Genomic DNA, 13,419 nt, shown 5'->3' with positions numbered 1-13,419 from the left:
TACTTCACTGCTCCACACCTTTCCTGTCCGGGTGGAAGCGCACCGCACTTTAAATTCATCACGTGGGGTCGTTTATACACGCTCCCTCGATGGACTGTCCGACGAGGAAATTCAACACTACCTGTCTGACCAGGGCGTAACGGCTGTTCATAGAGTCATGAAAAGGGTTGACACGAACATCATTCCAACCCGCACTGTCTTCTTAGCATTTGACAAAGTTCAACTCCCATTGAAAATCAAAGCGGGCTATGAGATAATTTCCGTTCGCCCATACATCCCAAACCCTACGCTTTGCTATTGGTGTCAGCGGTTCAATCACACCAGCCAGTCCTGTTCCAATCCGGCCAAATGTGTTACGTGTGGCAAGGATGCCCATGAGGGTGCTTGTCCACCTCCATCCCCTCGTTGCATCAACTGTATGGGTGACCACGCTGCTTCCTCTCGATATTGCCCCATGTTTAAAGATGAAAAGCTCATTCAGGAAATCAGAGTGAAGGAAAAGGTGTCGACCTTTGCTGCTCGAAAATTATTCGCCAGTCGAAAGCCCACTATGCCTCAGACAGGAAAATACAGCACTGTCCTTGCCTCTCCTCGGCCAACAAAGGAGGTGGCCACGCAGGCTTGTGATCTCACCTTTTGTGCCACGGTCGTCAGATCGGCCAGCGCAAAGATCGCCCATTCAATCTCCCCACTTTCGCCTGCTCACTCTATGGCTCACCCTCTCGAGCCCAAAAGTCAGACACCAAGACTTCGAAAAAAGAGCATACTCGTGAAGATTTTTTACGTACCCCAACTTCACAACCATCGGTTCCTCCTTCATCTAAACATCATGTTTCCAAGAAGGCTAATAAGAAACCCAGTTCCTCTCCTTTTCCGCCAAGGCGTGTCTCATCAACAGCACCACCTGGTGGTAACCGCCCTCGGCCGTCTTCTGTGTCGCCGAGGTGCACTGCTGGCGGCCGATCAACCGGCCGATCGCTGGTGGCAGGAGCTGCTGCTGAACAACCTGTGGATCAGGATCTTCTGCCTTCGGCTGAATGCCGTTCCATGCTGTCGGTCGCAAGCTCTGAGCAGTCGTTGAGTTGACGGCAATCTGGTCACATTCCTCTATTTTCTGTTCACCCTATGTCCATTATCCACTGGAATATCTGCGGCATTCGAGCAAATCGGGATGAATTTTCGATCCTCTTCCAATCCTACTCGCCGGTCATCTTCTGTCTTCAGGAAACAAAGCTGCGTCCCCACGACCGCTTTGTTCTCCTCCATTTTCAGTCCGTCCAATTTGATCTCCTCTCTGTTGAAGGCACTCCAGCACATGGAGGACTTATGATTCTTCTCCATGATACTCTCCATTATCACCCAATCCCCTTAAACACTTCCTTCCAAGCTGTCGCTGTTCATCTTTCCCTTCCTGGATACACCTTCTCTCTTTGTACTGTATACATTCCATCGTCCACACCAATGGCACGAGCTGATCTCCTTCATCTTCTTGGTCAGCTCCCACCCCCATATTTGCTGGTTGGGGACTTCAATGCCCACCACCCGCTTTGGGGATCTCCACATCCTTGTCCGCATGGCTCACTATTGATAGACGTCTTCCACCAAGCGGATCTTGTTTGCCTCAACACTGGGGACCCTACATTATGTCTGCCTCCACGACAAATTTCTCTCATTTGGACCTTTCGGTCGGTTCTGTTCCGCTAGCTCGGCACTTCGAATGGTTCGCCCTTGATGATACACACTCGAGTGACCACTTTCCATGTGTCCTTAGACTGCAGCCTCAACTGCCATATATGCGCCCGCGATGCTGGAAGTTTGCCCAAGCCGATTGGACACTTTTTTCGTCTCTAGCGACATTCGATGACCGTCACTTTCCTAGCGTCGACGATGAGGTCACATATATTACGGATGTTACTCTTACAGCTGCGGAACATTCAATAAAACGCACCTCCGAATTGCCCCGGCGCCCCCCCAGTTCCTTGGTGGAACGAGGCATGCCGTGACGCAATACGTGAGCAGCGACGTGCTCTTCGCGTTTTCCGCCACCATCCTACTTTGGCCAACTGTATCTGCTATAAGCAGTTCCGTGTGCGATGCCGTCGCGTCATCCGCGATAGCAAGAAGGCAAGCTGGAATTTCTTTACTAGCTCATTTAACACCTTCACTCCCTCCTCGGAAGTTTGGAGTCTGATTCGACGGTTATCTGGTGCGCCTAGTTTCTCCCCGGTCTCTGGGCTCACTGTAGTGCATGATACGTTAGTGGACCCCGTCGCAATTTCTAACTCATTGGGTCAACACTTTGCTGAGATTTCGAGCTCTTCAAATTACCCGCCAGCATTTCTCTCGAAGAAACGTGCTGCGGAAGTGCAACCTCTTGCTTTCTCCTCTCAAAATCGCGAAAGCTATAATATTGTTTTTTTCCATGTGGGAACTCCAGCATGCACTCTCTTCTTCTCGCTCCTCCGCCCCAGGACCGGATGGTATCCACATCCAAATGTTGATGCATTTATCAACCCATAGTCTGCGTTACCTCCTTCGCCTTTATAATCGAATTTGGACTGACAGTACTTTTCCCAGACGATGGCAGGAAGCTGTCGTCGTTCCTGTTCCGAAACCTGGAAAGGGCAAACATTTCCCCTCTAGCTATTGCCCCATTTCTCTCACGAGTAGTGTATGTAAGGTTTTGGAGCGTATGGTGAATTGCCATTTAGCTTGGTGGCTGGAATCCCACAGTCTTTTAACACCTGCCCAATGCGGTTTCCGAAAGCATCGTTCTGCAGTTGACCATCTTGTTGCTCTCTCCACTTATATTATGAACAATTTTCTCTGGAAACGCCAAACAGTAGCAATATTGTTTGATCTGGAGAGAGCATACGATACCTGTTGGAGGACAAGCATCCTCCGCACACTGTTCACTTGGGGCTTTCGAGGTCGGCTGCCCCTTTTTCTTCGCAAATTTATGGCAGAGCGCACATTTAGAGTGTGGGTGAACACTACTCTCTCCCGTACTTTCTCCCAAGAAAACGGGGTACCCCAGGGCTCCGTGCTGAGTGTTGTACTGTTTGCCATTGCCATAAATCCAGTTATGGAGTGTCTCCTTCCCAATGTCTCAGGCTCCCTCTTTGTGGACGATTTTGCGATCTACTACAGCTCTCAACGGACCAGCCTTCTTGAACGACGTCTTCAAGGATGTCTCGATCGCCTCCACTCTTGGAGCATCGAAACCGGCTTCCGCTTTTCTCCCAGTAAGACCGTTTGTTTAATTTTTGGCGTCGTAAGGAGTTTCTTCCACCTTCCTTACATCTAGGACCTGTCAACCTTCCATTTTCGGATGTCGCTAAATTCTTGGGTCTTATGTTTGACAGAAAACTGTGCTGGTCCTCCCACGTTTCCTATCTTTCGGCTCGCTGTCTGCGATCCCTCAACACTGTCCGTGTCCTGAATGGTACCTCCTGGGGAGTGGACCGAGTGATCCTTCTCCGCCTCTATCGCGGCTTAGTGCGCTCGAAATTGGACTATGGAAGCATAGTTTACTCCTCTGCTTGGCCGTCTATTCTTCGGCGTCTCAACTCTATCCACCACCGTGGATTACGTTTAGTGTCTGGAGCTTTTTACACCAGCCCTGTGGAAAGCCTTTATGCTGAGACTGCTGAACCTCCGCTGTCCAATCGGCGAGCAGTCCTTCTAAGTCGTTATGCTAGCCATCTGTCTTCCATGCCTGCTGATCCGGCCCATGACATTTTTTTCGACACCTCCTTGGATGTAGGGTATGCAGGGCGCCCTTCCTCCCTACTACCACCGGGAGTTCGCTTCCATCAACTGCTCCATTCTCTTTCCTTCCGCTTTCCTAAAACCTTTCTGACAACTTGGAGTACAGCACCGCCTTGGCTCCGTCCCCGAACCTGGCTGCTCTGTGACCTTTGTCAGTTTCCCAAGGATGGTACCCCTTCACTTGTTTATCGTCGGGCATTTGCTGCTCTATGTGCATAGATGAAGGAAGCCACATTTATTTACACTGATGGCTCGAAAACATCGTTAGGTGTAGGGAGTGCCTATATTGTTGGCGACACCCCAAATCGATTTCGGCTTCCCGACCAGTGTTCGGTTTATACTGCGGAGCTTTACGCTGTTCTCCAGGCTGTCCAATACATCCGTCGCCATCAGCAGATACAGTATGTTATCTGTTCAGATTCTCTCAGCTCTCTCCTCAGTCTCCAAGCTCCCTACCCTGTCCACCCTCTGGTCCACCGGATTCAGGACTGCCTCCACTTGCTCCACGTGGGGGGCGTCTCTGTGGCGTTCTTCTGGATCCCAGGACATGTTGGTATCTGTGGAAATGAGGCGACCGATAGAGCGGCCAAGGCTGCAGTCTCTCTTCTTCAGCCAGCTATTCGCATGACTCCCTTCGCCGATCTACGGGGTGTTTTATGTCGTCGTGTTGCTCTTTTATGACACGCACATTGGTCGACACTTCCCAATAATAAATTGCGGGACGTGAAAGCTCTTCCCTGTGCTTGGACCTCTTCCTCCCGAATGTATCGTTGGGAGGAGGTAATTTTAACTAGACTCCGGATGGGTCACTGTCTTTTTAGCCATCGACATCTTTTAAGTGGTGATCCTCCCCCACTCTGTCCCCACTGCTCTCAGCTGTGGACGGTAAGACACCTTTTACTTGAGTGCCCCTATTTTACTCCGTTACACGTCCGTCTACAGCTGCCGCCTGATATATCTTCCATTTTAGCAGATGACACGCGCTCAGCCGATCGCGTTCTCGAGTTTATTAGTGCCAGTGAGTTGACGTCAGTCATTTGAAGCTCTTTTTGGGGACAACAACCCCTTTCTATAGTGGTTTTTTAAGCTCTCCTTCTATTTTTAGTTTCTCCAATTTTTTAAGTTTTCATTCCCATTTCTGCCTTTTCCTAAGTCACAGACTGGGCGCTAATGACCGTAGCAGTTTTGCACCCTAAAACCATAACAAAAAAAAATTCTTTGCTGAGACCATTTGTTGGCAAATGTTCACATCATATGTGGAACTCTGCTGATTTTATCAATAGACTGTGGGCTGTCCATTTAAGTAGTTCGATCTTATAGTGAGTTCTGATGTAGTTTCCCTTTCCACAAAAGTACCTCTTGCGGATTCTGTGACGCTAATTGGTCAACAGTTTGAATCGGACATCACTGCTTTGTTTCGACATGCTCTTTCCTCCTCGGTCTCCTCTGGTGGCTAGGCTTTTTATGGAGGATTTTGAGGAAAGAGCACTTGAATCAGCAGTTTGTAAACCAACTTTTTTTGAGATATGTCAATGATACTTTCATAGTGTGGCCCCATGGAGAAGAAAAGTTAATGGAGTTTTTTCATCGTCTTAACTCCATCCATGAGAATATTTGATGTACTCTGGACCTAGAGAAAAATGGTTTCCTTCCATTCCTGGATGTTTTGGTTAAACAGAAGAGTGACGGCTCAGTGGGACATTCTGTTTATAGTAAGCCCACACACACTGATTTGTACTTGCATTCTTCAAGTTGCCATCACCCATCCCAAACCATGAGTGTACTTCAAACCCTTGTTCACAGGGCACATACAGTGTCAGATGCAGAGAATTTGCCCAAGGAACTTGAACATTTGAGGACGGTGTTCAGAGACAATGGATACTCGACCTGGCAAATTAACAGGGCCTTCTCAACTAGAGCCAGGAACCGGGAAGTGGATAAAGAGGAGAACGCACTAACCAAGTCCCTAGCTTTTCTTCCCTTCGTTGGAAATATCTCCTTCAAAATAGCATGGATTCTTAATAATTTTCGTGTGAAAGTGGTTTTTCGTCCACCTTCTACAATTTCGGATTTGCTGGGATCGACGAAGGATGATTTGTTACTGCAGAAGGCGGGAATTTACAAAATTCTGTGTCAATGTGGTATGGCCTATATAGGACAGACAACGCGTACAGTGGAAGTGCGTTGTACGGATCATCAACGTTGCACTTGCCTACTGCCACCCAGTAAGTCTGCAATTGCGGAACATTGTATTTCCAATAGACATTCAATATAGTACGATAAAACTTCGAGTTTGGCCTCAGCAACAACTTTTTGAGACCCATTATCAAAGAATCCGTTGAAATACACATCGAGGGAAACATAATGAACCATGACAGTGGTTATCAATTGAATAATGCGCGGAATCCTGTCTCTCCGAAATTTGCTAGAGGCGAAGATGCCAGAAGACGTCGATAGCTGCGGCCAGCGACAATACTGAAGGCAGCTGAGTGTTGCAGTTTCACCAGTGAGGGCGCTGTCGCTGGGCAATGTGGTCCTTCAGTCTTTGCGACTTCAGTGCATGCGCGGCAATACGGTCAGCACACTATATAAGACGGAGCGGACAGTGTTTTCGTCAGTTCTCATTCGGCTCACCTGAAGATGGCTGGCAGTTGTCCAGCCGAAATATCGTGCAATGAAGTTTACGGCGACCAGCTGCAAGCCCAAAATCTCTTTTAACTGTTGATTCACCGGGAAAATTTTAAATTTTACAGGTCATGGAATGACAGGGTACAGAACAGGTGCAGACTAGAGATGATTACAGATAGACAAGTACACACAATTGACTATTACTAACTTGTTGACATTTACAGACTGGTGACGGGTACAGAGTGCCAGCTATAGCCCATGCACGTCAGTATAAAGAGCATTTGCACACCAGGGGATGCTGGCTTTCTGCTGCAGGTGACTTGGGTGCTGGACCATGATTGGTGACCTCTGGTGGGGATCTGGAGCAGCTGAACGGCACACTACTTAAACTGTTTGATGTGTACCACAGTAGTAGTGTACCACAGTGATGTGTACCACAGTATGTGTACCACATATCACAGTATGGTTACTACACCCCTCCTTCCTTGGATGGGAAGAGTGACCAGATTCCCATTCCCTTACGATATGCTGATGGATGACACATCCATAGTGTCAGAAGCAGTTGTCCTGGACGTGTGAGCAGGGGTGGTAGTGCATGGACTGTGGCCCTGCACCTTTCTCCCCTCTAGGAAAGTCTGGTGGATGACCCCAGCAACACTAGGCAAGAGTCATCCCTAGGTTTCATAAGATGGGGAGCTGTGGTGTCCAGTGGGAGGGTAGGCAGCACTGGCAGGAAGCAGCAGGCACCCATCCTCAAGCTGGAGGTGCCCATGTCAGTGTGGGAGGTGCCCGCTTTGGTACAGGAGGTGCCTGGATCAGTGTGGGAGGAGTCCACATAGGTGCTGGAGGTGCCTCTGTAGGGTAAGAGGTGGCCACTTAGGTGCAGATGGCACCTGCGGAGGAGCAGGAGGTGCATGTGGCAGTGTAGGAGGTGTCTGGGGTGGTGGCGGAGTTACCTGGAGGTACCCGCATCATTGCATAAATCATCTACATTGGGGTGAGAGGTGACGACTGTGTCTGTGCAGGAGGCCCTGCAGCTGGTGAGGGGGCAGCCGTGTAACTGCAGGAGGTGCCTGCAGCAGAATAGGAGGTGCCCGTGTCATTGGAAGAGGCATTGAGAGGCCTTACTGTGTTGTCTGCACGAGGGTGATTCACTGGCAGGAAGGTGGGCGGGCACAGCTGGGGCGATGTGCTGCCGTAGGGAACTGTGAGGGCATTGGATGTTGTGGTGGAAGCAAGAATCGTAAAAGAAAATGAGCCAAAAAATCACTGTACAAGGGAAGCCTTCGACCAAAAAAATGTATGACAGCGCCGCGAAAGTTGCATCTACTACAGTAGACAAACAGTAAATAAGATAAGGAAGAATGGAGGGCATCAAACAACCAACAAATGCCTGAAAAATGTTCAACAAAAGTGATAAGGATACTGTCACAAGGTACTGTTTGTGGTGCCAGTTGTGGATTGTGGCAGGCCACAACCAAGAATAGGAAAATATTATTTAGTGTAGCTTGTCAGACAGTGTTTGATGGGACCCAATGATAGGGAGCCCAGCCAAGCATGTGGTTGTGAGTTGAAGAGTGAAGCAGCTCTCTCATATTTTACAACGCAAGAGGGAAGTGTCCGTGGTGCTGTCTTCGTCATTGTTGACGGTGGAGTTGTCCATTGCAGCAAGGTTTCCTGGCTGGGATTGCAGCAGTTTCCTCTTCACCTGGCAGGCTTGTTGTGCCAATCCGATGTGTTCCACGAAAAGCGACCATGCCATCCCTCACCGCTTTGATTGGACATTGCAGAAAACGGCAGTCAAGGACGAATCCCAACAAGAAGGAATGCACTGACGAATGACTTTGTTGGGCGTGAGGTAGGGCATTGCATCCCTGAAACCTGGTGAGATCATTGGATGTGATGGGGTTCGTGAAAGAAAAGGACACTGGGACTGATGCAGTGGAGTGTGTAACTTGGAAAAAGTCAGGGTGCCTGAGCAATGAGAAGAATACTGCAGGCTCAGTATGACTACAGGGAAGAGCATAGCCAGTCTTGAAAAGGGGGCTAATGAATGAAGAGATGGAGACCTGGTCCTGAAAAGGAGGCCTCTGAACAGAACAACTAAGAGAGGAAGGCCGTATCCTGAAACGGTCTACTACAATGAAGAGAGGAAGGCCTGGTACTGAAAAGGAAGCCAATGAACATAACAGAGGAGCAGGAGCAGGAGCAGGAGCAGGTCATACCTGAAAAGGAGGCCATAACAAAAACAAAATGCTACCAGTGTCCATGTCCATTACTCGAAAGACGACAAAGTGTTGGTGGAGCTGTAGGCAGAAGCTTGCCAAACCTGAAATGTGATGGAAGTGGAGGCAGAGTCATGTGGCAGAGACTTTCCAATCTGTGGTAGAGACTTGCCAATTTGTAGAATTGTCGTCAGATGGAGGAAGACTGTGATTGTGCACTGAAAAACAGTGGAATCTGTACTGTCAGTGTAGCCATGAAGTGGTCAAAGGCAGCCATATGTAGTTGCTTTTGTTGTAGAAGCACAGGAAAAAACAGTCACCAAAGTTGTGCTCGCACAAGTTTCTAAGTGGAGCACAGGAAAGGACCAAAGCTTGACTTGCTGCCACTTGTGATGTGACTTCGGAACACAATGAAAAATGCAACTAGATCAAATCCACAGTTTATTAGGCCGTGGAGTGACAATTTAATGGTTATCAGGTCAACGAGTGACAGTGTACGGAACAGGTACAGGCAAGAGATGACTAAATACAGATACATAGAGGTGAGTGATGAATGCAGGCTTGTTGATACTTACAGACTGGTGACAGGTACAGACTGTCAGCCAGAGCTGGTGCACAGCAATATAAAGTGCATTTGCCCACCTGGGGCCACTGGCTCTCGGCTGCAGGCAATTGAGACACTGGACCTGGGGCATCCAAATGGCATGCTACTTAAATTGTGTGATATGTGTCGCGTTAGTGGCAGCAAAGTGTAGTAACATGTGGATTGCTGCATATGTTCACAGAAATTTGTAGTTTCCCAATAGCATATTTCAAAGGAGATAATCTTGCACTAAGCGATAATGTGATTAGCAGGTAGTTCTGAATAATCTTCTTACGCTAAAATTTCCTCATTTTACTGTAACTTTGCACTGCCTAATTCCAGACCCAACATTCGTATTTATGAAACAAAATTATCCATGTGCAGTGGGATTATGAGCACAAACTTTTAGCTAAGAAAGACAGTAAAAAGATTTGGATCAAATTAGTGTCTATATTGTTAAATCAGACAGGCTCTACCTTGAAATTGCATTAATGTCATTGCACTGGCAGTATAAACATTTTAAATAATATACCTTAAAATATTGTAGTTGATGGTAATACAATAATTGTAGTAAGATGTAATTTTGAGAAATTGTTGCTTAATGTGAAAATAAATATCAAAATGTGAATATATTCAAAGGACAACCCCCCCCTCCCCCCCCCCCACCTTGGCATTGCATATACAGTATGTGAGAAGTGAGAATGCATTACTTATACTTGGAAAGTAGTTTAAGTGCGAAAGGTCAACAATAGCCTTTATATTTGTTATTTATTCCACTTTATTATGTAGCTTTAAAGAAAGTTTTGTAAGTGTATTGCATGTACTATGAGTAAGAAGTTTTCTATTATTTATATTGCATAGATGACGAGTAAGACATTTTCTATTATTTACAGTTTTCTTCAGTATTATCACTGGTGAAGTGTGATATACCATATGAACCACCTGCTCATATTTTCTCTGTCACCTTGAGTGAAGCAGCAAGAGAAGCTTGGTCCGACCTGTCAGCAGGGAGGAAAACATTGTTTGCCTTTCATGGCAGCCGACTTGAGAATTTCTACTCCATTGTTCAGTATGGCTTGCAACAGTTATTAAATAAGGTCTGTTTTGTGACATTTGTTTAATGACCTCTTTTGTACTGCAGTTTATTTTTTTAAAATGTGTTTATAACTTTTGTTTCATATCACAAGGAATACCTTAGCACAGGAAGCATTGCCAGTCAGTTTTGGGTGGTATACGTACTACATAATCCATATTTACAAATAAACTTTCAACCATTAAGCTGAATTGCTTTTATACGCTTGTAATGAAACTGTAACCAGCCTGGATCATACTGGACAATTAAAGAAGGAATCATTAAGATAATGTAAAATGTTGAGCATAGAGATAAACATATAAACAATTTAATAATAAGTGTGGCTTCCAAGTCTCTCCTGCAAAAACGCGTTGTGCATTTCTGTTGTGGTACCATCATCTATCTGGATCCAGAACTGTACTTGGGTACCAAGTGCTTGGATGTTGTTTCACAGTCCTGATTTTTGAGACTCTTCTTTGAAAAAAAGCTGGCATGGCTGCTCTGTATTCATCAAGTAAACGTTACATGCATGTGAAAGCTTAATGGTTTCTGCTTCATTGCATACAATTCTTAGGATGCAGATTGTGCTACTCTTGTCCATATTTACTGGGCTCTGGTCTCATTCCAGTTGGACTGTGGTTGCCAGATTTATGGCTCAGTGAGACCTTCAGCCATGAAACTGTTGGACCCAGTCCATTGTTGTAAAATATGACTGGACACTGGTGTCTTCCTGACCAGTCCCGTTGGCAGTCTCCTTGCTGAAGCAGGGATCTTCCCTCTTCATTCCTAGTGGTAGGAACTCTTGCTCACTTATGCAGTCACTATGCAAAAATTTCCTAATCATCTAACTTATCGGATTCATTTTGCGTACAAGGAGCATCAACCCACTGACATCTGCTCTCAGGTCTGTGTTCCAGTTGAAGTGCATGTAAAGGCCCTAGGTTGGAGGTCTGCCTAACCTACTATAATGTGTTTTCCCACAATACGCCACCCACCCCACAGGTGCATAGGTTTTTATACTTCCTCGAAAATAGTGAGTGCTGTTCCCATCTTTAACATGTTGGCTGTAACAGATCGCTGGTGGGACAGCTGTGAGGGGGGTGGTGTCCAGCGTGCTGAGTTGCCACATGTTGTCCTCACTCACGCATCTACTGATGTGATTATTTTTCTCACCTTATTTTATTATTGTCAGTACAACTGATGCTCATTACATCGTTTTTGGCTTTCTCTCTTTGGCTGTAACATATCCTCCCAGTTAGAAGGCATTCTTTACTTTGTAACTGTCTTAGCCCTTAATTGGGTTGGCAGGGGTCAGATGTGGGTATAGCTCCTAGAGGAGCCCATGTCAGTTCTAACCTGCATACTAGACTGTCCCATATACTTTTACGTCCTTTATTTATTTCCCAGCTCTGGCATCAATATTGCTTCCAGTGCCTCAATTTTACCACTCCCACATACGTTCGTAATTTGATCAAATTTCAAGACATAACTCCCTCCAGAGATCTATCTCTTGGCTTAGGCACTGATGACTTCTCTGTTCAGTCTCTTAACCCCTCCACTGACCAAGAATTTTTTATCTGTCAATTATCAGTTCTTTCACATCTAACCGTGTTTGTTAATCTGTAAATTGCTTAGTTGCATCATGGTTCAGAGTCTACTTTGAACTGTAGGCCCCCAGACTGGCTGGGTAAGTCAGTTCTGAGGAAGGTAAGGGCATACCACATTTAACAGACCCATGACTATTGAAGCAAAAATGTAATAACTTTGTGCTATAAAAAAAAATTTACAAAAGAGATAATGCAAAAAAACGACTAAACCAGAAAAGACTTGGACGTCTGTACGTTTAGAAGGAAAACTGAAGAAACCAAACCAAACTGATGCAGTACACAATGTAAGAAAAACTCTTATCCCCAAAATTAGTTATTTGCTACCCACTCAGGGGATTACTTTGTGTGAGCTGTTATAGAAAGAAAGGTGGGCAGTCAGATGAAAACCGAACACTGACAGCAACAGGATCATGGAATGATTCCACCGAAAAGTAATCTCCATATGTGTTAAGACATTTATCCCACTGGGAGACAAGATGATCAGTTCCTGTTTTGTAGAACGTGGTCGACCGCTGACAGAACCACAACCCCGCCCACTCTTGCACGTCTTTGACTGACTGAAACCATTGGCCACATGTCTTTCTTTTAAGTTGCTGAAGATGCGAAAATTACATAGTGAAAGATTCAGGCTGTGCAGAGGATGTTGCAGTGCTTCACAACCAAATCGCTAAAGCATAGACTTCATCTGATTGGTAGTGTGGGGACGGGTGATATGAATCAACAGGGTGATTCTGTATGTCAGCATTCGTGGGAGTTTTGACTTTATGGTGTGTCACAGTTCGTGCAAAGTGTCTTCAGAGCACTGCACATTGGTTGTGACTCCATGATTGAACTCGATGAGCAGAGGTCCTCTGCAGTCGGAGGAGGAAGTCGCAATAATTCCTGCCCCCCGCACTTCCAATCAAATGAAGACTATTTGGTTGGGAAACACTACAGCATCCTCCCTACAGCCCGGATCTTTCACCTTGGAAATTTAACATGTTTGATGACCTCAAGAAAGACATGCATGGATTTTGGTTTCAGTGCGACAAGGAAATCCAAGGGTGGGTTTGGTAGTGGATCTGTCAGTGGCTGACAGCATTCTGTAAAGCAGGAATTGATCATCTCATCTCCCAGTGGCATAAATGTCGTAACACTGTGGTGGTTACTTTTGCTTGGAATCATTCCATGGCCCACTTGTGATTGGTGTTCAGTTTTCATTGGACTGCTCTTTTGTGGTATAAGAAGCAACTGGGAATTGTGTTTGTTCTCTGTCTGCTGAACATTGATTTATTTTGAGCATCAGTGCTCAGAACTTAGAAATTTTTTAGTGTTATTTACACTGTACGGGAACTCTCAAGTGTCTATAGACTTGAAACCAAATTCTGTTAGAGAACTCACACAAATCATGACAGAATTGTTTGACAGAAAACTTCCCGAAGTCTGGAAATGTGCACTCGTTCACCCGCTATTCATAAAAGATTACAAAATGGATTTAAATAACTATCAAAGTACCTTCCTTCTTCAAGTTTCATATAAAATTACATTTTCTGT

General features: G+C 45.9%; 1 protein-coding gene across 5 annotated transcripts in view; it reads left to right on the top strand.

Moving 5' to 3' along the window:
* The window catches only part of LOC124616047 (protein mono-ADP-ribosyltransferase PARP16), a 49,039-nt gene that overhangs the window by 22,218 nt on the left and 13,402 nt on the right, over positions 1-13,419 (top strand). For all 5 annotated transcript variants that reach the window (XM_047144276.1, XM_047144280.1, XM_047144279.1 and 2 more), the window contains exon 3: positions 10,101-10,304. In XM_047144276.1, coding sequence (XP_047000232.1) covers positions 10,101-10,304 — 204 coding nt within the window. The remainder of the gene's footprint in view (positions 1-10,100; positions 10,305-13,419) is intronic.

The sequence above is a fragment of the Schistocerca americana genome, chromosome 5 (genome assembly GCF_021461395.2).
Source record: "Schistocerca americana isolate TAMUIC-IGC-003095 chromosome 5, iqSchAmer2.1, whole genome shotgun sequence".
Classification (NCBI taxonomy): domain Eukaryota; kingdom Metazoa; phylum Arthropoda; class Insecta; order Orthoptera; family Acrididae; genus Schistocerca; species Schistocerca americana.
The sequence above is the reverse complement of the archived record's forward strand: the minus strand, read 5'-3'. Positions and strand labels throughout refer to the sequence as shown.